The sequence below is a fragment of the Aspergillus pseudonomiae genome, assembly GCF_009193645.1.
Source record: "Aspergillus pseudonomiae strain CBS 119388 unplaced genomic scaffold BDV37scaffold_8, whole genome shotgun sequence".
Classification (NCBI taxonomy): domain Eukaryota; kingdom Fungi; phylum Ascomycota; class Eurotiomycetes; order Eurotiales; family Aspergillaceae; genus Aspergillus; species Aspergillus pseudonomiae.
This window is the reverse complement of record NW_022476000.1, coordinates 563,088-589,000: the sequence shown is the minus strand read 5'-3', so window position 1 is coordinate 589,000 and position 25,913 is coordinate 563,088. Positions and strand designations below refer to the sequence as shown.

At 45.8% G+C, this 25,913-nt stretch overlaps 7 protein-coding genes across 7 annotated transcripts; 4 read left to right on the top strand and 3 right to left on the bottom strand.

The window, feature by feature from the left end:
- The first annotated feature begins 2,489 nt into the window (after positions 1-2,489).
- Positions 2,490-4,274, top strand: BDV37DRAFT_209028 (uncharacterized protein). Its single transcript, XM_032079977.1, has one exon. It carries the CDS (start codon positions 2,892-2,894, stop codon positions 4,077-4,079), a length of 1,188 nt encoding a protein of 395 aa, XP_031945435.1. The 5' UTR covers positions 2,490-2,891; the 3' UTR covers positions 4,080-4,274.
- Positions 4,275-8,308: 4,034 nt separating this feature from the next.
- Positions 8,309-9,460, top strand: BDV37DRAFT_297002 (uncharacterized protein; the record flags this gene model as incomplete). Its single annotated transcript, XM_032090226.1, has 1 exon — positions 8,309-9,460. One exon carries the CDS (start codon positions 8,309-8,311, stop codon positions 9,413-9,415), a length of 1,107 nt encoding a protein of 368 aa, XP_031945434.1. The 3' UTR covers positions 9,416-9,460.
- Positions 9,461-9,480: 20 nt separating this feature from the next.
- BDV37DRAFT_297001 (uncharacterized protein) lies at positions 9,481-10,185 on the bottom strand (the record flags this gene model as incomplete). Its single annotated transcript, XM_032090225.1, has 2 exons — positions 9,481-9,569; positions 9,690-10,185. 2 exons carry the CDS (start codon positions 10,183-10,185, stop codon positions 9,481-9,483), a joined length of 585 nt encoding a protein of 194 aa, XP_031945433.1.
- Positions 10,186-11,891: 1,706 nt separating this feature from the next.
- On the top strand, positions 11,892-13,828 carry BDV37DRAFT_268851 (major facilitator superfamily domain-containing protein; the record flags this gene model as incomplete). The annotated part of the gene is made up of 12 exons (XM_032084250.1): positions 11,892-12,187; positions 12,237-12,327; positions 12,382-12,485; positions 12,539-12,587; positions 12,630-12,681; positions 12,731-12,783; positions 12,829-12,895; positions 12,942-13,201; positions 13,255-13,345; positions 13,393-13,515; positions 13,568-13,626; positions 13,673-13,828. The coding sequence occupies 12 exons, from the start codon at positions 11,892-11,894 to the stop codon at positions 13,826-13,828; spliced, it is 1,401 nt and encodes a 466-aa protein (XP_031945432.1).
- Positions 13,829-15,343: 1,515 nt separating this feature from the next.
- Positions 15,344-17,250, bottom strand: BDV37DRAFT_268850 (aminoglycoside phosphotransferase family protein; the record flags this gene model as incomplete). The annotated part of the gene is made up of 6 exons (XM_032084249.1): positions 15,344-15,382; positions 15,503-15,764; positions 15,818-16,412; positions 16,460-16,638; positions 16,691-16,902; positions 16,954-17,250. The coding sequence occupies 6 exons, from the start codon at positions 17,248-17,250 to the stop codon at positions 15,344-15,346; spliced, it is 1,584 nt and encodes a 527-aa protein (XP_031945431.1).
- Positions 17,251-17,616: 366 nt separating this feature from the next.
- On the top strand, positions 17,617-19,231 carry BDV37DRAFT_268849 (phosphotransferase family protein; the record flags this gene model as incomplete). Its single annotated transcript, XM_032084248.1, has 6 exons — positions 17,617-17,930; positions 17,977-18,117; positions 18,149-18,302; positions 18,426-18,556; positions 18,709-18,857; positions 18,909-19,231. The coding sequence occupies 6 exons, from the start codon at positions 17,617-17,619 to the stop codon at positions 19,229-19,231; spliced, it is 1,212 nt and encodes a 403-aa protein (XP_031945430.1).
- Positions 19,232-20,978: 1,747 nt separating this feature from the next.
- On the bottom strand, positions 20,979-25,188 carry BDV37DRAFT_268848 (Low affinity iron permease-domain-containing protein; the record flags this gene model as incomplete). Its single annotated transcript, XM_032084247.1, has 3 exons — positions 20,979-22,309; positions 24,162-24,635; positions 25,182-25,188. The coding sequence occupies 3 exons, from the start codon at positions 25,186-25,188 to the stop codon at positions 20,979-20,981; spliced, it is 1,812 nt and encodes a 603-aa protein (XP_031945429.1).
- Positions 25,189-25,913: the final 725 nt, after the last annotated feature.

Here is a 25,913-nt window from a genome sequence, read left to right as displayed (position 1 = left end):
TGCAAAATCCCCCGTGTCCAAAACGACTAGAAACACTTCACCGCCGTATAGGGTTCTAGCTCGGTTTCTAGAGCAAGGGCAGAGTGAAAATTCTGCTGGTGGGCCTTGGCTGTGGAGAAGCCGCTTTGACTTTGATGCAGGCAAAAGTACCGGCCTCCCGTGTGAACCTCATATTCATTTCCCCTTTGGGGGGTTGAATATTAATATTTCAAGAGGCGTTCTCCCTTGATTCAGATTCATGTCCAGTGTACTCCGTACTCCGGTGCAGACGGACTCGGAATGATGACCGTGTCGGCAGTCATTTAATATATTGTTCTAAATTAATCTTCAGGTGGCTGAGGGGGGGCTTCAATCACATCACCCATCACACCTTGGCCAGCCTATGCAATTGAACCGTTGACGCCGACCATCACAGCGGCTATGACGAGACTAGTCCTCAATCGATATTAGCATTGCCGGCGTCGCCATTTGGCCTTTATCTATCCAGGCCAGATTTTAATTTACCAGTAGTATTGTACAATATTTCCCCCGTGTAACGACATTAGTGATGCGTCTCCTTGAACTTTGAAGCCATAGCGTTTGGTGCGACGGAGAAAAGTCTATCGCACAAAAAAAGCAAATAAAATAGACCACAAAAAAATTTAGCAGGACGTCGCTTCAGTGCTTCATTCAGTTCGAATAAAAGATACGTCGAATATGACGGGCTGACGGACTGGGGTTGCCCTTTGCTATCCTGCTTTTTGTTGAGACGAAGTATGTACAATTCACATGGGTACTGTAACCGTTTATACATATCGAGTACTTTGCATGCGATGTTATGAACCAGAGTCTTGAACAAGTTTCATTTGGATTCAGATATTTTTCTCTCTGCGTAAGTACTATTCTTTCTTTTTTTCACCCCACCCCTCGACGGACTCCTTCCGTCCTTCGATGTTCAAATTGCGGTCTGTCCACTGAAGCCCGATCGCGTTGTGCACTTGCTGCCCAGCAGCGGTAAAGCCCAGCAACCGAATGTTGCCCAACAACCATTGTTTTGGTCGATCGATGGACATGGTGGGTATAATTTATGCTGTGGGTGTTTTATGACAGAAAAGGTCCCACTGAACTAAAGTCCCTCTAGGCGAGCTTGTTTATCTGGAACCAGAGATCAGGGAATGGAACCATGGGATACGGCGGGAAACATCCACGGAACAGACGATCTTAAAGCTGACCATGTAATAGCTATACACAGCATGTCCTGAACGCTTTTATTTGTTCAGTCCTCGAACTGCATTATATAATTCGATGATGTTCCAGAGCACCTTATGGAATGATTCATCCGCGGCTGTGATCTTCAGACCTGTGCTATCACATTGCCACAGCCCTAGGCAGTTGTGCGATGACGACTAAGATTACAAACGAGGCGAGGAGTATTCCAGGATGAGTCTTCGTTCAGCTGACAAGCTTCTGAATCATCATTCTTACCACTCTGAATAAGATACCTGTTATACTCTGAGCCACCGTCGTGGCAACTTAGGCACTGACTCACACCCACGCCCGTATACGCGCCCTCATAGCCAAAGTCTAGGCTCCCACTAACCATATGGATAGGAGATCAAGATGGTGTGATGGGAGACTAAACCTACAGCGGCCCGGGAATGCCTTAGGTACGAATAGCCATGGTGTATGAGTCCGACTTGGTCGACTTGCTTCTGTCGACCAATGGCACTGAATGTCTGATGGAACAGTGATGCAGTGGATTACTCAAGAAGGGGGCTCACGAAGAAGGATGACTGGATATATATGGTCCATATCGCAATTTTGACTCCTAGCTTATCGGTCGGTACCAATAGGGACCCTGGGTTCGGCTATTTTGTGCCCTATCCAGTCGACCAAGAGGGCACGACGAGGCGATGCCCAACTAATCAACACTCCAGATGACTCCTTCAGCGGTGACGAATCTGGCCGTTGTAGAGTATATAACATATCATATGTATCCGGGCGATATGATCAGCTTCGAACTTTTTTCCTGATGAACTTAACTGTGCATGGTTTCCGTATACGTAAGAAGGTTTCTTCAAATGAATATTCACATTTGCAACCCTCATAGGTGTCTTATTCTCAGCTGTGGGCTGTCGGGCCTGAAACCGACGGAGCTGAAAAGTACCCCATCGGTACCGTACGGTACTAAACCAAACCAGACGGGACCGAATGGAACCAAATTTAGCGTTGTGAAATTTTACAAGCGTCCCCACCCTTACCCGCAGTGCCCCGTTCCCGTGGACTCAGTCAACCTCCATTACAAAAACGCTTGGGGTTCGCCTGCGCGCCCTCCTTTCGCCATTTTACTACATTTATCGCCCTTCAGAAGGGTTCACTATCAACCTCCAGAAAATTAACCACCCAACCAGCAGTCGCACTACCTCCTGGGTCGACTCCTGGACTCTCACCTAGATAGAACACATAGATCTTTCAGGAACCTGCTCGAATATTGTCGGCAATCGTTTGAATTCGGTGTCTTTCGCTTCAAGGAACCGAGTTCGCCTCCCACACAGATCAGTCGCTTAACCCGTCCGACGATTGACGACGTTCAAATGCACGCTCAGTACATAACATCCTGTCCCTCCTCTCCCCTACACGCCGTGCCTCGGTGACGGTCCTCATTATCGATCTTCCGATTTCGTTGTCCTTTGCATCGGCGTCGATCGGGTTGTTCTGAACGATATCCTGTACAATATACCTGGGTTGTGCTTTTTCTTTTGATTTTTTCTTTTTTAACATTTCTTATATTCTTTTGATTTGCTTGTCTCCTTGAGCAGCTTGGTTACTTGGGACTCTAAAAAGTTGTCGGTTTTTATTACTCGTCTTTACTACCAGCATCGCGAGCCAATTTTTATGCTCAACTTCCGATAATGTATCATTATTCCACGCCACCTCCCGGGTGGTCATCCCATTATATGACTTCGCCTCCTACATCTCCTCATTACGCCTACTACGCTACTCAGGTCGCCAATCCCTACGGCTCCCCTCGACCATCGTCGAAGCGCCATAGTCGCAAAGCCAGTTATGCCGGCACCAAGGAAGCTGCAGGATGGCAATATGCCGGATACGGGACGCCTTTCTACGATGCGATGCCTGAATATAGCACGCCACCGCGCAAGCACGAGAATGTAAGTGCTTTTTTTGGTGGCTCTTCGTCCTATCATCGTCGCCGTAGCACCATGGGCAATGCCCCGGCGGACCCTTGGGATAACGCTAGTCCGCGCCCGTCGCACTCGACCCGGAAACGACCCATCTTTATAGATGTGGTCGACGATGGATTCGACGACGCGCCACGATTCGCCTTCCACGAGGAAGCTAGCCAACCCCGTCGATTCACGTCTGCAACTCCACGCAAGCCAAAGGCACCCACTGATCAATATTGTTATTCTAATCAGGTTCCTGTGTATGATGACGACTCACCGAAACGGTCCCGCGCGCGTCGCCAGTCCACCTCCACAAGGACCCCGTCCAAGCCCAAACCTACGACATCATCTAAGCCGCCTCCGAAGGCTACGGAAGAGGATGCAGCTAAGGCTGGCATCCCCGCGGGCTATTCGATCAAGAACTGGGACCCCACCGAAACCCCTATCATTCTCTTGGGCAGTGTTTTCGATGCGAACTCCCTCGGCAAGTGGATCTACGACTGGACGGTCTTCCATCACGGTGCTTCGACTCCCATGGCCGATGTTGCGGGCGAGTTGTGGTTGTTGTTGATTAAGTTGGCGGGTAAGATCAAGAGGGCCGATGAGTGTGTGGATCGGATCAAGCAGCCTGAGCACCAAGAAGTGGTGGAGGACTTTCTGGAAAGTGGTGAGCGCCTGTGGGCGCGGTTTAAGAAATTGCTGAAAACTTGCGAACAGTTCATGTGGAAAGCGGCCAAGCGAGAAGGTGGTAAGAGTGTGTCTATGGGCCGCAACGCAGGCTGCGAATTTGTGGAGACGATATTTGGTCGCGACCGCGAATTGGAGAGCACGGAGAAGTTGATGAACAGCGTTCGTCTATGGAACATGCGGTTCGATGCCAACTGCGAGGAGATTCTTCGACGACCGGCCGCATAGTCCTCACAACCCTTTGCGATATTTACGTCTGATCGGGCATCGGCCCACCAAAAAAAGTACTTGTGATTTTGTTCTTTTCATCTTCACCCGCTGGGAATGAATACATCGGAACTGCAGGACAACATCATAACTGCCGTTTCAACTTCCTCGGCATTTTACGTTCGATCTGTCGGATTGCATTTTGGCGCGTTTGGTTTGGCCTACTGACTGGATTGCTCTCTGCTTTCAGTGACTCGTTCAAGGAACAGTACCGCTATCAGCGCGGATCACTCTGACAGTTTTTCTTTTCCTTTGTTTTTTCCTTTGTCATTTCTTTCCTCTGGGCACTCTTAATTTTTTTTTCTCATTCTGCTTACAACTGGGACGGGGCTTTGCTTTCTTGTCTGGCGTATGCTAGCTCATCGGGAGTCATTTGCATTTTCTACTGCAAGTTGGAGCCCATGGCTTTCTTTGTCTTCGATGATACCATTTTGCGACTCGTTCTATCTCGGCCACGGTTGGTTTGATTCTTTCGTTGCGTCTTGCACAGCCTATATAGACACCCACTACCATCGTACCGATAGACATTTCAATTTTACCACTTGACCTTTTACCACTTTGACCTTGTCTTCTCTCCCAAGAACTACAGCGTGCTAGAACACTAGCGCAAGCGCCAATGTGATGTCATCTGACATCCCACGTCGACTATCATTTTACCCCTCACTAAAGCGGAGCCGAAGGTTATCCACCGGGCGCCTCGGAAAATAGTTGACAGATGACATGGAACTTAGTAGCACGGGGCATCTGTTCCTGACTGGATAGGTTAGGTTATCGCCGGCGTTACTGTGATTACTGTGATTGATGTATGTAACCGTATGTCATTTCAGGCTGTCGTATTTCTTACTAAGTCGGAGTATGAGTATCATTCATGATTTGATGCTATACATAGTACGATTACCTCAGATCGTAAAACATGTACCTAAGACAGAATGTATATGCAAGTAATATGGACTAAGATATGGATCGCTGGGTTTGGTGGTTGGGGAATGTCAGCCCCATCATGCATGGTTGCATACGTTGTTATAACCTATTGGGGGCTGGATTTGGTAGGCTGGGCTGTGCTGTGCTTCTTGGATTAGTGCCGTGATGATATAGTCACTGTAAACATAAATGCGAGTAGCGGTGGGCTATGGAAAGTTAAATGGAGTTAAAAGAGTTGCTGACCTTCTGCAGAGATGGGAGGTCACTATATTGCGTACATTTATACTCGATGTATTGCAAGCAATACACATCGAGGCTACGCCATGTCTGGTGCCGACGCAGCTGGTAGATTGTACCGGGTAGCCTGAATCACATTAACCCTGGCTTAGGAGGTATACATGAAAGCTTTTCATAGTGTTACAATTTATGAATGTTATCTATGATTTTATTTCCTTTTTTCTTCTTTCTTAGAAATAGTAGTTCTACCTTTTTATCTGAACTTTCCAGGTCTTGATATCTCAAGGCAAGCTTACTGGATTTACCATTATCAATTGTTATTATTAGTATCATCTTCTAGAAATATAAAGGTTGATATAGTTTTAAGTAGTATTCAAAAATATAAGTATTAAGTTTACTGGTTATGAGGTTATTTAAGAACAGAGCCAAGCATTTTGTATAGGAAACTGGAATCCTATACGGAGTACAGGGTGGAACTGACTGCTAAGCCAGCTTCCAATCTAGGGTCGGTTAGAGCGAAGGTCAGCACAAGTGGATCAACCGTAGTGACGATCAATGGACTACCGAAAGCCATTGCCGACAGAGAGATGCAAGGGAGTCCTTAAGCAATCTCAACAGAACTCTATAGAGTAGCTTCGCGGCGATGTATCAGAATAATAGATTGTCGATGGTCACCCTTAGACCAAAGACGTGGCTCATGGCCAGCCATCAACTAACTAGCTGGTTAGCCATCATATGGAATGCACTTGCATTGACACTTCTAGTACTTAAATCCCCCCGTCTCCCACGTAATCTCGATAGTGGCCAAGGATCAATCCACTCCACACTCTTCAATCCAAAACACTTAGTAAGTATCCACCTCATTATTCCGTTTGTGCTGGAAACATGCTAACCCTTGGTTAAGCCATGCATCTTCCTCGCGTTCTTCCCTTCGTTCTAGCCTTGGCTGCATCAGTCAGTGGGCTCCTCAGTGACTTCAACTGCCCAGAGTCCGACATCAAGGCGACAAAGTGTCTGGGTATGCATGACTGTCTCTACGCAAATCCCGACAGTTGCACAAGTTTCATATATTGTGAGCCCAATGACGACGGTGTGACAGGAGCGCCAGTGGTGCAGGACTGCCCCGATGGTCTTCTATGGAACGATAAAAAAAAAAGAATGTGACATTGCAGACGAAACAACATGTGTCAATGAACAGGAATGATCAAGAATAAGGTACAAGAAATTATATCGCACATCTATTAACTTTTCCTTCAGCTGCGCTGATACTCAGGTGTCCTCGGGCTTGATAGGGATCAGGGGTAAGGGTATTAAAGGTATTTTATGCAAAACCAGCCAAAGCTGAAACCTAAATTCTATATCCAAAATTTCAATGCACTGAAGGGATTGCCTACTCGTTCAAATGCAAGAGTGGGAGAATACAAGAACGCAATGAAGAGCTGTGTGTAACAGATTGGTCCTGCTGATTAAATCTCCGCGGCGTTGTCGATCCTGCTTTCTCTTACTCGTTGACCAGCAATCTATATTAAGTCAATATTAGGCAGAGAGGCGCAGTCTACTGGGCGTGTTATAGCTATGGCTAATATATATATTACTATTACTATAATAGGGAAGACAGCTGTAGAGATAAACGTTCAAAAATTGTTCAGATAGGTAGACCTCTAGAGTGTATCAGGAAAAGGTAATGTTAAAAAGCAGTTGCTTCCAGGAGAAGCGTATTATAAGTTAGTACCTCTAAGCTCCAGGATAGAACTAAATCGTAGCAGTTGTACTGCAGGGTATAGACTATTCTATAGCCCTAGCTGAAAGATTTAGGGCTTCTATCCCGCAGTGATAGATCATGTCGATACAAACACCATGTATCAGTATGGAAAAGGCAACGTATATACCTTCCGATATTGCTGTTTGGAAACTGAACTGTCCATGTACCAAGAGCAGGGTATACTATACAGTCATCAGACCGAATCACCATTCAATCTGTGATACAAGTTATACCAAAATACCTGGATATCAATATGTCATCAAGCATCCGCATGTCGGAGGGTTGCATAAGCAAAAGGGAGCTTTGAATCAGTCCCTGCACTAACTGACAAGCCTGGACATGATCAGAAGACTAATCTTTTAATAGATAGGTTCTAGCTCTTGAGGAGACGCTATTGGTAACAATCCTGGTGAAAAAGAAATTAACTCCTTATTTGTCTTCTTTCTTAATGTGCAGACACAATCCCTATGAAGTCACAAAAGATTACCCTCACAATTATATTTCCTCTTTCCTTTCTCTGGCCTTGAAATATATGCTCTGCGTATAGATTCGAGCTTTCGAAAGCCGAGCCCTATCCGAGATTTCAGCTAAGTAATACTATCTAAATTACCCTTTCAGAGGGGAGCGTTCAATGCCCTGGGCAGTATGCAGTACAGGCCCTAGTCTGGCTGGCAAGTCTGGCAATACGCAGTATATAGTTCTAATGCCCTTATCACAGTATAGATACCACAAAAGATACTGCATCATTGGAAACCCTTGAAGGTCCGCTGGCATCCACTGAATCTCCGTGGGCCTAACTCATATGATTCCTCATTTCGACTAATGCAGCTTCTCCGCCCCAAAGTCCTTGAGTTTTGCGAGGCTGAAGTTGTTTCTAGAAGTTGACGGTATAATACAAAAAAAAAAAAAAAAAAATCACATGATAAATGTATTGTATTGCCAGTGATACGGTTTTAGTAAGCTTACAGAAATCAAGGTAGTTATACTCCGTACCAGTCCTACAGAGAATGGCACAAAGGCGAAAGACTTGACGGCTGATTGATTCACGATTCATTGGTAGAGAACCCACAGCCTGGCCTAGTAATTGTTTGGTGGCTGGTCATTTAAATAGATCCAGTCGATCAAACCTTATTTGATTCAGCTCTGGTGGGGTCAGCCGCAGAGTATGTGTATACATTTATGTTCTCTCGTCGCCGTTGTTTGTTTTTTAGCCAGTTGCAAAAATTCCAACTTTTTATACGATTAATACTTTCCTTCTCGCTTTAACACTATGATAGACCATGATGGCGTTGTCCACCACCCCTTGGGTAGTGGGTCGTATTATTTCAAGCAGAACCTTGTCAAATATCTGAATGATCAATGTTCTCGACCTCAGATCACTCTCCATATTGGATCGCAGCCGAACAGCAGCCCGCACATTGGTAATCTGGTTACCTTCTCCACAGGATTTGCCCTCGCCGCGGCCATAAAGACAAAATTCCAGCGTGACATTAGGGCAAAGTTCGTTTATGTGGATAGCGCCCCTACTCCCGGAAAGGACCTTGTGATCAACGGCGTCAGATATCAGAAGAGTCTCGGACACACAGGAGACTTTCGAGCCAACCAGACGCCATTTATGAAGGTGCTCGACCAATTGTCCAACCTCTCTGGCGTAGCATATGATATTGAAACGCAAAACTTCTGGCGCTCGAAGCCTGCTTTTGGCGCCATCCTTCGGAACATCGTTGCCCACCATAAGACTCTGGGTGCGCATTTGTCACCAGAAACAGGCAAGTTAGCTATCCGAGCATCTTGCCCGCGCGAAGGATGCGGGCTAGCAGATAAACATGGCCTGAACAATCAATACCATGACGATAGTCGAATCACGTTCATATGTCCGGACCATGGAGAACATCATGTCGATCTCACATCGTCTCGAGATCTAGACCGGCTCGAGTTCAACACGCCACTGCGTAATCTTATCCGGATTCTCGTCTGCAGCCAAGATTCGGAAACATCCTGGATCATGTGTACTGGATCCGACTACGCCGGGTTCTACCAAGAACAGTTGACATGGCGGCTCCTAGAACGTCCTGGAAATGCCCCGATAATTTTTTATGCCCCCTTGATCCTCGATTGGTCTGGTGTCAAGCTCTCAAAGAGCCTGTATGTCAAGCAAGGATCATATAAGTACCTATGCGATGCAGGTCGCAGGTACTTGCTAGATACAGACATATTTTTGAAGGCTGAATGTGGGTTGAAGGCGCTCTTTGAGGAAGTACAGGATTGGGTTGAGAAACCATATATGCTGTTCAGGAACTACTCCTTAGAATATATCGATATGCAGCTGTTATCCCGGGGAATGCAACTCCCCCAGGAGAACGGCTTGAATCATTAGAGCATGAATCCATGGCTTCCGTTGAATATAACAGCTTAAGATGGCCCGTGGTCCAGCATTCCCTGTTATTTCGTTGCATTTGATGGTGCGAAGAATTCCGATATCTTTCGTTTCGTGCCAGTCGAGCTGGATGTTTTCTTGGGATTGTTTAGATCTTTTTTTGTCTTCTCAATAGGGCGCTCTTCCAGTTTGGCTAGATCATCTTTCTTTGTACTTTCAACATGGTGTACTTCTGGCGCCTTTAGATCGTCTTCTTTTCTCCTTTTAATAGAACGAGCCTCCGGTTCTTCTAGATCATCGTTCTTTGTGCTTTCAACAGGGCGCTCTTCCAGTACCTTCGGAATGATATGATCTTGTTCATCCAGTAGACAGCGCTCCAGGAGCTTGGGTGGAACCCAACAATACTTTTGAGGTGCGCCGTTCAAATAACCCTCTGAAAGGGCCATTTTCAATCGAATTGGCTCCTTCAATCTCCACAAATCAAGAATTTCATAGCCGTATTTCGAGACCTTTTTGCCCGCATTGAAGTCCTCGTTACCAATACCGCCATTTTCTGGGACTTCGCCAGGGACTTTGCCGTGAGAGACGCGGGCGACATGTGCGATTCGCGATTCGGGAGCGGTGGTATAGAACCAGATGCGACGGACACTCGATGGGAGGAGGTAGCGGCGGTACTCGTGGTTCTTTGCACCAGTACTGATATTTTGCATATGTTCGGGTTTGATACTCATGAAGATGTCTTCCCGGTTTGAGGCCTTCGCTTTGGTCATTGTGATAATCAATTAAGGTGAGATTTGGACTTGAGTTGAACTTGTGTTTTTCCTTTGATGATGGCGCGTAGATACCAAGGGATCCGCGTTTTAAGTTGGAGGCCCTTGTTTTGTTACTGAAATGTTCAGCCATTCTTACCGCACTAGTGCTGCATTAGGATTAGACTTGTACCTTCCAAGTTAGTACAGTTCGCATCCAATACCTGCTTCATTTTATGCTGCACTTGATCTATATCGGATACCCTATACTGCCATGACTACGATGTTCTCCGCATTATGCCCTATGGCTGACAATCGGTAAATTAATTCTATATGTCTCCCTTTGCTCCGTGCTGTTAAAGTGGCTCCCAGCTACTTTTAGACTGTACCTAGTAATTCCTGGTTTATCTATCATGCTTTAATGATTTATGTTCTAGTGCCTATTAAGGCCATGGCAACAGTAGTATCTCAGCTTTTGTTAATCATTTTTTGTCGGATTTTGGCAATTGAAATTTTACCCAGCATAGTGACTAGACCAAAGTCATTTTCCTGAATATAATGTCTAGCGGTAGCAGTCCCTGGTGGTTAAGGCCTTCTAAAGCAGGCTGGTTATTTGTTAAGTTGTTAAACTACTAAAATATAAATTAGACTATCCAATGCCATCTCCATAGTTCAGTTCTGGTTAGTAAACTATTGGGCCTTCTGCGCCAGTCCGCCCTTGATCAACTTAGCCTTGGAAATAACTCTGATGCTATATGTGTATTAATCCGGACAGATTCACAGTCAATTTGACTTGTCCACTGGGAGTTCTCCAGACTTTAAACCCTATACTGGCTTTAGCTGCAAATTACCATCTGTAGGCCCTACCTAGTATAGCAATATAGTGGCATCGTGATAGAAGAACATGCGTGACTGTAGAGGCGGATCAGGGTTGTTCTTAGTCCCTGGGACCATGCTGCCTGGACAGAAGGTCGCTTGCTTAATATCTCTATAGAGGTTCTCCGGATTTATGTAATATATTAAGAATGTAGAGACAAAGGCCGAGCTATCCCCAATCTCTCCAAAAACCATGACATTGTTGGGCTATTGCCTATTTTCCAGATCAGTCCAACAGGGCGAGCGCTATTTATCTGTAATCCGGGCACAAAAGACGCCTACACAGATAATCAGATCAAATATAGAGAGAAATATCCTGTAGCTTTTCGTTGATATATGATTCACCTTGTCTTTTAGGGTCCCAACCGATCATGTGACTTAATGTTCTGGTGCACTACACAAACGATATGTTTACCAATTTCGACGAGTTCTTCTAGTTCGTTCTAAATTATAATCGTATTAAGATATGGAAGGTTTGATTGATATGGTCTTGTATGATACGGATCGTGGGCGATAGTAATCTTTTGCCTAATAGTAGCTTTGAAGTATTTTAGTCTTTCTCTAAACGCTTCGGCAATCTTAAATATATTGCGGCAGTTGAGAAGGTTATACAATGAAGACACCAAAGATGCCAAGATGACGCCATCAACCTGCAATCAGTTTACAGTAATTATCAGATTCAGGGCCGCACTGGCAGGTCGACCGTAGATTAAAGTCTTCAAAGGCGGGGTTTTCCGCTGTCGTGATCGAAGCCATCAATCACATCGTTTGATATCGACCTCAGGTCTTCACTCATATATCATGATACAAACTGTCAGTTTTCAAGTGATGAGAAGTGCAGAAAATTTACAATGGCACCAGTAAAGAATCGAAATGACTTGGACAAACCGGGCTTCTCACCGGCAGAAGAAGAAGTGGGAATCACGACAAATTCGCATCAAAGGACAGACAGAAACCTACAGAAGATCCATCGCGAAGTTGACTTCCGCATCCTTCTGTGGTACTCCTTCGTTTATCTGATTATGCGTATCGATGTGACCAATATTTCAAATGCGGCTATTATCAACATCGAAGAGGGAAATGGAATTAAGAAGGAACTGGGCAATTTGTCCAGTGAGCAGTGGGCATGGGCATTGAGCATATTTTAGTATGTTTATTCAAAGAATATTCGAACTCCTCTCTTAACATAAACCAAGCTATCCATATATGTTTTTCGAACCAGCATCTACCGTCCTTTTGAAGAGATGGTCGCCTTCGATATGGATGTCGAGGATTATGATTACCTGGGTTCGTTTTTCTATTCTTAACCACACAAGTCTCTATCAAAACTAATAAATCAAGGGAATCATTTCAATGTGCCAAGGAGCTACTAGAAATTATGGTGGCATTCTTGCTACTCGTTTCTTTCTGGGCTTGGCTGAGGCTGGCTTCTATCCCGGAGTATTGTACGCTGCTAATTAAAAGTCATAATATTCTCTAATCTCTAATTCGGATATAGATATCATCTGAGCTTCTGGTATAACACAGATCGAATGCCACTTCGACTGGTAAGTGCATCCCTCTTTTATTTGATTATAGCTAAGAAATAGGCATTCTTCTACGCATCTGGCGTTTTTTCAGGAACTATCAGTGGTTTACTAGGTATGAATGCCTTTATTCTATCATAGGCTGTTGACTTATATTTCAATAGCATATGCCATATCTTTTATGAACAAAGCGGGTGGGCTTTCGGGATGGCGCTGGGTATGACCTGAACTATCAAAGAAAACAGCGACCTGACTCGAACAGGTATTCATCCTCGAAGGCATCCCGCCTATTCTTTGTGGAGTATATACATACTTCTTCCTCCCGAATTGTACGTTATCCCTTTCAGGGTTGAATGCTTAATTCTGATGAAAAAGACCCTGAGACCTCCGATTTCTTGTCCGAGTCAGAGAAACAAACTGTACTCGAAGGTCTTTCCAGCGATGCACCGAAAATGAAAGCGAAGACCTTCCAATGGGAAGAAGTCAAGATTTTACTGCGTGATCCGACAATGGTTACGTTTTCACTGCTGTGGATCACTCATGGCATCGGAGGCTGGGGAATCTCTTTCGTCCTTCCTACTGTCATCTACGAGTTGGGAATGACCAACACGGGTATTGCGCAGTTGATGTCGATGGTGAGTTTATCATTGCAATTGAATTTGGACAAAGTTAACAAATGATTAAATAGCCGCCCTCCAGCCTAGCGTTTCTCACGCTTGTTATACTAGGCTATTTCATTCATCAAGACAAGTTGAACTGCTGGATTGTAGCCATTGCCTGTAAGTATATCACTCTTCAGATATACAATGCTCTAACGTGGGGATAGTGGAACTTGTATCAATCATTAGTTACATCATTTTGCTCACAACTGATAACACCATTGTGAAATACATATTCATTATGATTTCCAATGCAGCAGCATCGTGTGTTTACCCTGTGATCTGGCCTGGTACGTTCATCCGCTTTAGTATACTGGTTCATATCTAATATAGCCTTTTCAGAGCGAATTCGAGCAGTCAAAGGGACTACATCATCAGCCCTTGCTATCGGAATCACAAACGTATGTTATTGCTATGCTCGTATCAATGCCTACTAATACGTGATAGGCCTGTGCCCAATTGATGGGTATCGTGGGTCCTCAAGTATATCAATCCAAGTTCGGTCCTTCTTACCATGTCAGTTACGGTACTTCAATTGGACTATTATCAGGAACAGTCATTTTTATTGTTCTCAGCTGGAGATTATTGAGGCAAAGAAAATGAGCAATGGTCTCATGCATATTAGCTACATCAGCCAGGCCATCCAGTATCGTCAATAGTATTGTTTAATCTAGATACTAAATAAAATATAGGAGTGAATATACTCCGTTTGCCGTTTTTGGCTACCTGGTCACATGCCTCGCGCGCATACTGTGTATTCACCTTCATGCCCGTCACGTAGATAGATCCATTATCATACCATCCATTCGACATTGGCTCGATTCCTCCATGTTGGCCACATTGGCCGTCAAGGCTCTCTAGAAATCAGCGTCTCACCATGGGCAACAGCATCTCAGAACAACAAGGCCTTTCTCCCTTCTCCCGCCTGGGTTTGGTCTAACAACTCTAACGTTCAGCGAGTACTCTCCCAGCCGTACAGCTGAAAGTCATCTGACTTTCTGGCTGTTGGCCTAAGTCTATCCTCCTAACTGACCTAGTGCCGCTCGAGATCGCTCTTGGTTCGGTGACGACCACACGCCCATCAAGTCCTTTGTCACAGGTATGCTTGAAGACTCGGTCGAAGTCGTTGGGATTGAAACAGTCGACCTACCCAACAAGACCTCACCAAAGAAAACCGGTCCGAGTTCGCACGGTGTCGTCCGTTTGAAGAATGTGCTCCATGCCCCTCGTCTGATCTGTAATATCATTGGAAACCCTATTCTGAAAGACTACAATGTCCTCACTTGGTTCTCCGATACTACCTCCGGTTCTATTACCAGGCACTCTGACGGGCGAACCGTTGCCTACATCAAGCCTATGACTGGAAATGTCATGTTCTGGGAAGTCCGCCTTAGCGGACCCCCGGTCGGTCCCAAGGTTGGACCTTCACCTTTTAACCCATCGGATGACTACATGATTCACGCCTTCTGGCCCCATAGCAAGCGGCGCAGATTTGCAGCCTTACAGGCCTCTCATCAGACTCAGACCAAGGTCTCTGAGCCTCTCATTCAGAACAAAAAGGCATGGCTAAAGAAACACCATGGATCTGAATTCAAGTTTCTCCGAGACCACGGGTTGAGCATCTACAAGGACGAGGATCGTGAGGAGGGTCGTGCGATTCTGCGGGCCCTCATGTCCGATGATGATGATGAATCAGAGGCCTGGTCCCAGGAGAACCTACATGAATTTTGAAACAAAGCGATGGGAATCGAGGCTAGATGGTGATGGAGAGATAGAAAACTGACCAAATAGCATAATCACTGGTAGTCTCGGATACTCGTGCTATCCCTGAGCTCTGAAGAACAATTCAACTAGGTCTATAGGTGGCTTCTGCTACATTATAGCGCTGTTGATGGACCTCTACCCACAGAAGTTGTCTCTTTCCTATTTGAAAATTTCTACCGACTGTCGGTTTAATTAGGTATGTTGATACTCTGCATGAAAAACTAATTTCACGTACCATTTTATGGGCAAATTGAACGTTATCACCAAAGAATAAATCATATACATTAAACTTAAGACCAAGAACTGGTCTACTAATAGATAATCAAGGCTCCAAATGTCCCAACCCGGACCATTCTATGGGAAAGCCTTACCAGTGTACTTTTGAGCTTGCATCTTGAAATCCCGTCTAGATTGTTAGATCGATATATGCACGTGAGTGATAGAGTTCCGACCCAGCGCTCTGAGAATTCGGAGCAAGTTAGGAAAGAAAATGTCGAATTGATGCTTCTCGACCCATTCTGTCTGTTTTTCAAATGTGTCTCTCTCCTTGCCTACCATAGCTTTCAGGCCAATGTCTCGTAGCTCCGTGAACAGAGAAACGGCATCATCATATGAATGATGCGGTGTCCAACCGTCTCTCGATACTATATCCGCAACAGAGTCCCAGAATTCCTGCACATCATTCCATCCGTCGCTTTCCTCTGCATGAATACGGAGGTCATCCTCTGTAAAATGAATAGGGCATGGAAAGTCGAATCCCATTTCATTCCAGCTTCTGAAGCATCGTTAGTGATATACTGTAAAAGATGAGCTCTGAGAAATACTTACCTCTCAAGCCTTATCAGAGATTCTCGCAAGGGTATAAGTTCATCATCCCATGTGTCTCCCACGAACAAGATTGGATCGCACCGTATCCTCCCGTGGTCAAATCGGAGGACTTTATTGAGAAGGGGAATTTCTTTAGCAATTTGCTTTTCATAGAGGTAGAGCAGTATCGAGCTACTCATAAGACCTCTGATCCGAGTCTTTTCCGCTGGATCAAGATCTTTGAAGTTTGCAGGGCCTTTCAAAATGACTTTCCCATTATAATCCACTAGCCTTGCATGGCGTGCTTGAAGTATCAATGGTGCTGCCCACAAACCCTGCCAGTCTATAACACTAGAAATTTTGCCATTTTGGACAAAGATGTTTCCAGAATGTAGATCTGTATGCCAGATATATGGTGCAACTACCGCCGGGTCGTTCGGGAGGAGATAAGGAGCAACTTTGAGATACTTGTGTAGTAAAGAGATATGACTGCTTGGAGAGTTCTGCGTTGCTGAAGTCACTAGCCGGTCATCTTCAGATCGTGGAGTTGCGTGTTTCTGTATCCATGCCTCTTCTCGATGAGCTAGAGAGAGCACATAGTCCTGTGGCTGTTTCCCTTCGATGGGTCAGTTAAGACAACAAGGAGATAGGTCGAGAACAAACATGGCCCACGATCAAAAGCCATCTCTGCACGTTCTTTTAACCAATAGTGTCTTTCTGCGACTGGGCCTATGGCCAAATGATGTTGGGCTTTGTCCTTGAGCTCAGAAGATACATCTGCACATATGTCGACTGGCACGGCATCTTTGATGTTAGCACTTGCATAGTACAAACTCCCATAACTAAGTCATTATTAGCAATATAACAGATCAACGTTGGCTCCGAACCGAATACCAATTCAGTGGCGCTTGAAGCATATTCTTCTCTAGTTGGACGAGATTCTTCATAATCTCTACCTTCTCTTCGAGAGAAAGAACATGCCATATATCTTCCAGCTTTGTTCCGGGGGCTTCCTCCATTATGATATACTCAGAGCCGACAGCATTGTTCACATCTGCATTCCAAGCATATACTTGAGGTGTTGGTATTCCGAGGATTGTGCGGGCCTGGATTGCCTGTTAGAAATATCATACCGACACAGCATGTTCAATTCTTACGAATTCCATCGTCGCAACTTCAGATGCCGTGGTGTAGTACCTAGGCCCGGCAATAGGATGGGGTATTCTTGCGATCACAGATGATCCATTATCCAGCTCGAGTCGGAAGGTTTTGTTGAATAATCCTTCAGCCAGTTTTGTAATCGCAATGCATGTGTCCGCTCCGACACTTTGCGCCGCAATTCGCTGCAATTCAGGCATATTGAAAGGCGAAAATCGGTCCCGAAGTTGTTGCTCCTCATCCCATAGCCAACGGCCACTGGTGTATCGGAAGAGATCCGTGTCAGGAGGTGGCATGCCTGCAGAGCTCATGAAACGCAGATATCGGCGAGACACGTTACAGGGACGGGGAAAGGGGCTGAGTGGTAATTTCGAAGCATAGCGTAGTGTATGGAAATGATAACTTTCTAGGGGATTAATGCAGAATTTAGCTGCTGTCCGCCTGGTTGACAACTTCATGTTTGTCTCGATAGCTTAATGCGTGTTGCGCGAGAATGTCGCCGCCTTGCAGTGGTTCACACTGGCAACCTCGCAGAATCTCCCTTGCGTAAATTACAACCCCGGGATACCCACAAAGGCTTTGACGGCCTTAAAGTAGTTGGTTCATCACAAACCATAACTGTCTGCCTAGTTTTCTCCATCCTCGAGTTTCTTACAATCGAAATGTCCTCAGATTCGAAGCCAGACATATTTACTTACGCCGACTTTGACCTTCAAGCTTTGTGTCATAAAGCGAGCACACTACGGCAGGGTGTTTCGTGTGTCTGTAGGCCTGATCAACGACCTTGCTCGGGAAGTTTCAACTGGGCTATCTTCATTTCGTTTGAAGATGGGATACGATGGGTCTTCAGATCCCCACACCCCAGACCATTCATATCAATAGAAATAGGCATGAAGCTACTGGCTAGTGAAGCTACCACACTCCGATATCTTAGAGCTCACAGCGACGTGCCGGTCCCAGAAGTATACAATTATTAGTAATAGACTCCCGCAGACCATTCTTCTAGCCCTAATCTCCCATAGTGCATCATCCGAGAATGATATCGGGGTACCCTTCATTATTATGAGTGAAACGCAGGGGCAGCTATTGTCAAAAATTTGGAGACCAGCTAGTTCTCCTCAACTCGACCTAGATACTCCCAGCAAGGCTAGAATGCTTATCTAGTTGGATACTATTACTTGGAAACTTTCACAGTTACGATTTAAAAAAAATCGGCTTACTCTTTGAAAAAGATAGGTCCTTCGAAATTAAGACATGCCTCTCGCGCGGTCATATATTATATGGACGATATAATTTAAAGATCCTGTGTGGCTCTTTTACTTCTGAGACAGAATTCTATAACAGCCTTGTCTCTGCTTTCTCGGAGCATGCCGAGATTCTATAATTATCATATTATTATTTTATGGTACCTGTTCCCTCGCCGGAAGACTATCAATTTATTCTATAATACCAGAGTGCCGTGGACCTATAGAGCGACTTTATAACTGCCAAACGCAAACCCGACTCGTTAAAAAATAGATTGGATTATATAATTGCAGCTAACACTCTCCGCGACATTATACCCAGACTTAAATTTTTAGCTGTCAATCCGAAGACGTTGCCGTTATACCACGCTGATTTGAGCGTCAATAATATATATATATCGATAAAGATTATAATATTACGTGTATCATCGACTGGGCATTCACTTCGCCTATACCTAAATCTATACTACTCACCGCGCCAGGGTTGCCGCAATACCGCGACGAAATTAGTCCAGAGTTAGTTGTACCTTTTATAAACGGTTTTATTACTGCTATACCGGGGTCGATCGAAAAGAGTTTAATCCACAAATATCGCGAATCACTTGAGCGGGCCCAAGTCTCTTGGAGACTGAGTCGACTCTTGAACCTTGACTCTATAAGTGACTCTAACCTTTTTACTACTATATAACACATTGCTCGTGGTTTTGAAGTGGATATAAAACAATACTTCTTACAACAGCGGCGTTCCCCTCACTATATCCAGCTGTATAATGAAGTCCAAGAAAAGAATCAGCCGCTCTCGAAAATTGAAAAGGACGAAAAAGGATATTTTCAAAACAAGGTCATCATAAATACAATAGCTAAGAAGCTTACGCTCGTGTCCGAATGGAAAACAAAATATACTGCCAACAACCCACCCAAGCTTCAGAGAGATATGTTTGTCGCTTCTCCCAACTTGTGGAAGTGGATCCAACGGTTTATGCAGGACTGGGAAGATATGCTTGATACGTCCACCAAAGAATCACGATTTTAAGTGAATGTGCTCGACTGGAACGTGCCATAGTTCTTGGGCGTCATCATTATTTTGAATAACCAGTGCATTACCAGCCAGGTGTGTCTCTGGCCGCCGCTATTTGAATCGGATGACTTCTCATGAGGTAGCTTAGACAAGATAGTGTATATGCTGGTTGAATGATGTCAATGGGCAATATTATGATCTACGCATTGTAAGGACCGTAAGATTAAATGCATAACTCCTCGGCCAAAGAGCTGCTATATGCTAGTCTCTCAGGCAGACTCAAACACGATCCAGTGATATTATTACCCAAGACTGAAGTCCTCCCGGCTGTTACCGTTGCCTCGGGTAGATGACTGCGTGCTTTCACTTGGCATTCCTTTATCTCATTATTGAGTCTGCTTATCCACGTAGAATAATCTTGATTGACCCACCCGCTACTGGATCACTCTCACCATTGTCCTTATTGTAGAAGACTTCGCCTCGGAGTGTTAGGGTTGATGTTGCCTTGTTGCCACTGGTGTATTATAGTGCAGAGTACTATGACCAGCCCACTATCCAGAAGGCTCAGTCACACTACTGCATGTTGTACTGCCATACTAATCCTACTGTAAGGAGTACACTTCCATCAGCCGAGAAGTCCTATTTCTTCTGAGCACGCCTCTTTCTCTTCCGTCTAGACAGCTATCCAGTCAGATATCAAAAACAGACACACTCTAATACTTAAACCATAAAACCCCTCTAGATATAACATAATCGAAACACCTAATTAACTTTTTCACTATCATGCAAACGCCCCAACAATCTAAAAACAAGAATCAAGAATCCAAAGCACAGACCAACACAGAAAGAAAAAAAAGAAAAACCCAAACACCATCCCATTCGCCCGTAAAAAAACACCTCACCGTCACCCACCATGAGTCACCCTCCTTAATAATATTATTATTATGCTTATAATTATTATTCCCTTCCTCCTCGGCAAAAAGATCAAAAAGAAAAACAAGCTAATCCAAACAAGCAGGTAGATGCGGTATCATGGAAGCAAAAAGGAGGCAGTGCAGTAGGCAACAGCTTTTCCAAAATCAAGCTAAATTGTTGACCTCTTATTTTTCATCCACTGAGAGCGAGGCATTTTCGGGAACTTAAGCTTTTGCGTTATCGCGGTTACATGTGGGTCGCTCAGCCCTATGGCTTGCAGGGTCTGGATTAGCGGCGTTGGTGGGTTAGTTTGGACTAGGACAGTTGACTTCGTATGTCAAGAGTACAGGGTAGTATATGTAATAAGGTGAGGGATTTTGTTGGGTTTAGTTGGGTTGTTTCTGGTTTGATGGATTCTTTGCTTTGAATGAATTTCGGGAGGGTTGCTTGGTTGGTAATGGGTGGCAGCTGTGGTACGCTGCACCTTGGTCTGCTAGTATGTCTTTTTATGCTACCACTGTTAGTTAGGGTCACATTTTGGGGGAAGTGGAGGGGGGGGCACATGATAATGCTGGGTGTGATTGATCTAGGTTGACTGGGGTCTATGAGATGCTTTCAAAATATACTATGTACTGCATTTAATTCATGTGATTTGGTCAAATAGTTGAACGACAACAGTGGTAAACATAAGAAAGACAAATGACAAAATACAGAAAACAAAACAATAGCTTTTATACGGGTTCTATCGGTTGAGCGAAGGAAAACCAAAAAAAAAACAAGCCAACTGCAACGCATGTTGAAGCGAAACAATTCTGTAGCCAAGTTTTTAATCACGACCCTCCAAGAACTAATTTTCTCCCTTCCTAGCGAGATCTGCCGACTCTCGAGTCCCCAAGTATTCCCGAGCATCCTTCACAAACCACAAGAGTCTCTGTCGACGGTGATAGATATTCGTCATATCCACCCTCGCGCCGGCATCTGCATCATTCTGGCCGGTGATCAAGATAAGCATGAAGAAGGTCTCGATAATACTGGGCGGAATATTCGAAATCAACTGCCCCGTCGTACTCCACCGCATCGCACTCGAGCCGATCACACACCCAATAGTCAGCAAGAAGCCGGCAACCACCATCAGCAGATGCGAGCAGACATTCCCCATCGCGATCGAGATCCGGTGGGTGACAGACGATGTATCAAGATCGTCTTTGGGCGGAACGGCCATCTGCGTCCTCGCGAAGAGGGTCATGTCTCTCTTCTCCAGGCTCTGCACTTGTCCGACCGTGTACTCTTTCACCTTGCCTTGGATATTCCGCAGAATGAAACTGTCGAATAGCCCGACTAACCCCGCATATGTGCCAATCAGGAGCCACCAGTTGTCATTGAAGTGGAAGACTGGTCCGACAGCGGCCCATGCGACGATGACGGCCACCAGGATGATAATCCCGACCAGAGTCCCGATGATGTCGGCGTAGTAGAATACGGCTACTTGCAGTGGGTTCTCACGCGGCGGCTGGATTACCTCGGGTTCGTTCGGCAGATTGTCGTCGGTGATGCAGCGGAGCTCCTTCTCGAGCGTGGCATCGAGGCGGAAGATGGCGTCCAGGCAATTGTTGACATAGTCGGCATAGCATTCGCGTAGGCAATCCAGAAACGCAAATACCAGGACCATCAGGGCTGAGGTTGCCGAGTTGATGTACAGCTGCCACTGGTCCGTCCAGCCACAGTAGTGTCCGAAGCCCAGCCAGATGAAGATGCAGACCCAATACATGCCCACGGTGATGATATGTCCGAACGCCCACGCGGAGAAGATGATCATCCGCGCAAACCAGCCTTGTGTCCGCGTCCCTTGATCCAGCGCATCCAAGGGGCGATTGCTGCTGATTTGTGATACATGACAGACTCCCTCCGGCCCCAGTTTGTTCTTGAGCTTCGTCAGCATTCGCTCATGGCTGTTCCGTCTCGACTTCATCTCGGCCATGGCCTCCTGCTGCTCGGAGTATTCGCGGAGTAGTTGGCGCATGAGGAAAGAGTCGAACACGTAGCACAGGATCGCCTGCACATCTGAAATGACGGCGGTCCATTTAGCCGAGTTCCCAAAACGAATGCCCAGGAAAGCCCAAACGAGAAGTGCGCCAACGATAAAACAGAAGACTGGTGCAGACCCAGAAATGCGGACAACTTTGTCCAGCCACCGATCCAGCAGCCGAGGACTTGCCTTGACTTTGTATCCAGTAACCTCGTCGGCTGTTGTCGTGATGCCGTCCTTCGCCTCCTTCGTATCTTGTTTTATGGGCAGATTTTGCGTCTCTGCAACACCCTCAATCTCGCACCGGAAGGTTGGCTTGTAATGCTTCATTTTGTCCAAATGGGGGTGACCATAAATTCAACGGATATGGACGACAGGATGGATGGGGTCAGGGCTCTAGGGGGGTCGAGTCACTTCTGCAAATTCGCAAATTGCCTCCAGGTCGGTCAGGGATACTGGGATCAGGGATACGATCACAGTGGAATTGTTCATAAGTTTAGAATCAGCCATTCGAAAGAGTTATGGTAATGACAAAGGTAGAGATGTGTGTTCAGCAGTATCGCGTTCACAGTAGAAACAATGATCTTAGAAGGGATAGATTCAGAGTATGGGTGATAGAGGAATTCGTGCGATATAGACTTATATACCGTACACAGCCAAGGTGTTTATTTTTCTGCTACTCTCTTTTACATAAGAATATTTTCTTAGTTTTTCTTAGTTTTTCTTATTCCACCAAGACCCACCGGTCGAACCAGGATAGAATATCGACCCATTGTTCCCCAAAGGTCCCTAAAAGAGGGTCATCACGAGGGTTTGGGTTAGTTAGGGTCCAAGCAAGATGCCAGTTTAGACTCAACCTGGTCTGTGTCATATTCGCTCCACCGTTGCAATTGCACAGCCAGCATAGCTTGCAGCCTGCATGTAACCCTACCCGGAAGAAAAGTCTGATCTTTGGTCCGAGAATATGGGTCCAAACCAAGGCTGGCAGGTCACCTTCAACCATGAGCAATTTTCCAACGATGGTAATGCAGCAGGTCTAATAGGCTACTTCATTCAAGATGTGGACTGATAGGTGACTCAGTGAGGTTACGCAACTATTATTCAACCCTAACTAGTAATGAAGGCCAGAATGACTTTGTCCTGCCTGTCTATACCATGGATCTAGACTATGTACACGATTGGATACATAACTTATCTACGCAAGCTAGTCTCAGTTCTTAGCAATCCCATGAGCAACACGAGACATAAGCATTTGCTGCAGGATATCGGCGCATTGACCGTAGAAGCTAGGCTGATTTTTCACCGAGGTCCAACCGTTTACGTCAATCACGTAGCTCTTGCCTTTATTGCGCACGATGTCAAACCCACAGACAGACTGACCAAATCCTGTTGAGATCTTGGTGGCCGCGTCTGCCTCCTCCTTGCTCACCTCGGTGGGTAGTCTTACTTCCTTGCCACTCGCATCCCGATGGACCACGCCTGTGACGGCGGGCGATTTCCGCGTCACCGCAAAACAGTACTGGGGCCCCACTGCGTAGGCTTTGACATCCTCTCCATTGTCAGCGTTCAGGAGCGGCTCGTACACGTAACTGCTGGTCGTCCCCTGCTCGGTAATACACCGGGGCACGACCAAGTCAGGGTCGTATTCGGAGCACTTGTTGCCCACTTTCCGAAACAGTCTTCTCCCACCGCCGGTACCCTGGGAAGTTGTTGGGAAGTAGATGTAGATGTTGTGGTCCTCCGCACTGACGGGCTTCTCCACAAAGGGCTTGTGGAGCGTTCGGCCGTCCACCAGGAGCGTGTTCCCGTCGTCCGAAAGAGACACGCTCGGTGCATGGGATCGTTCACGGGCTGCCTCTCCTTCCGCAGGACCAGGTATCCCCAGCCCAATCCGATCGTACACGTGTTGAACGAGACCCCAATCATGGGCCCTGGGACCACCGTCACGGTTCACCTCAAGGCGCTTCGGAGTCCGCACACCCAGGTGATCCAAGACTCTATTACAGAGCCGACGATCAAAGAGAACGCCCTGCATAAGCAAGTCATTATAGCAGAACGGCGAGCGGAGTCTCGTGTACGAGATGACCTTCTCGAGGGGAAACCCATCTGAATAAAACGCGATCAGGAAATCACAGATGGGCCATTCCTCCGGCTTCTTGCTCAACAGCGTCTTGTCGCCGAACAGGACCACTTCGATAAGACCGTCGATCTGTAGGCGACGGAATATCTCCTGGTTGGCCTTGCTGAGCGCCTTGTCTTCCATGGCGCAGATGCCGAGTCGCCAGGGAGGACTCATGACGCGGTCTTTTTGCGCTGGCGTCTGGCACAGCTCGGCCGAGATCCGTTTGGCCGAACACTTGGGCGAGGGAAGCTGGAGGATTTCGATATCCTCGTCGGTCAGACGAGCAAGGAGTCTCATGTGGTTGTCGTCCCAGCTGGTCTCGGGACCATTGTTGACTGCCGCCAGTTTGTAAAGTGCTGACATGATTATGGGTTGTAAAGCATCGGTCGCTTAGTTGTGTTGTTGCATTGGATACTTCTTGAGCCAGCTTAGGATCTCAGAAGTCGTTGTAAATGCCATTGATGAAGGAGAAGTAATGCGTGCGATTCTCAATCGAAGATAGAATGAGTGAATTTTCCAAACGACGAGATATTTCGTCAATTGGATGCGGGAGACTCGTAGGTGCTGGGGAAGAGTTAGGGCTATTTATGTGCGGGATTAACCCAAGTACGCGAGGAGTGAATTGACAGCTGGCAGCGGACACAGCCGCAAAGGGTACGGAGACGAAAAGTTTAACATGAGTAAGACAAGATGTGACAGATGGGAGTAAATGCCGCATTCATGCAGTCATCTGGTTCCGTGGTCCGCCACAGAATTTTGGCATTTCTATTTCAAATCGAAACCGGCTACATAATCTTGTAACCAAATCCGGGGAATTTTGTATATCCAGCAGTCTCGACGTCATGTGTCATGTTCTGGAAGCTCTGCGTTTGACCCACAGTCCTTCCCGGACATTTTAATACCAACCATCACAGCAGATGATCTAATCATGATCATTCGATGTTAGGTATGCATTCTTCTTTATAGAGAACCGTGTTATACAAAGGGGTTTTGCCTTATACCCGCGTGACTGCTTCCCGTTTTAGGATTACATGCTAACCCTTTAATACTTTTAGGGCTTCTATCCAGAAGTTGACCGCTGAACCACCGGCAACACTTCGCTACCAAATCGATCTTCCCCACAAGCTAGTCTTTCTTCCAGTCCTCGTACTTGTCTCCTTTTCTTAACGCTTTGCATGCAATCGGCACCCTCCTGACCCCTAGACACGGCCGTTAAAAGACTATTAAAAAGACAATACCATCAACCGCATATAGTAACCCTAGTTGACGGATAATATAAAACGTATGAGACTTCTGGTATCAGTAGTAACCCATGCGATGTACCCTACCTTGTACGGCCTACAGTGTTATATCATAAGATTTAACTCTCGGACAGATGCTGGACATATATTGAATATCTGGTATAGATCTAACTTTGGGCCCGAAGTGCCAGATTGAATGATATCACGTTTGACATTATCGTTTACTATGTATTATCTAGACCCTGAATATTGTCACTTACTCTTCTGTTCGACGACGAACAAGGACAGCCGATTTGGTTCCACTGAACATATATATCCATTTTATTTTCGGGGTAAACCCGGCTTGGGTTTCAGGTTGAAGGTATCAAACTGGTGCTGAAACCCAAGTTATAA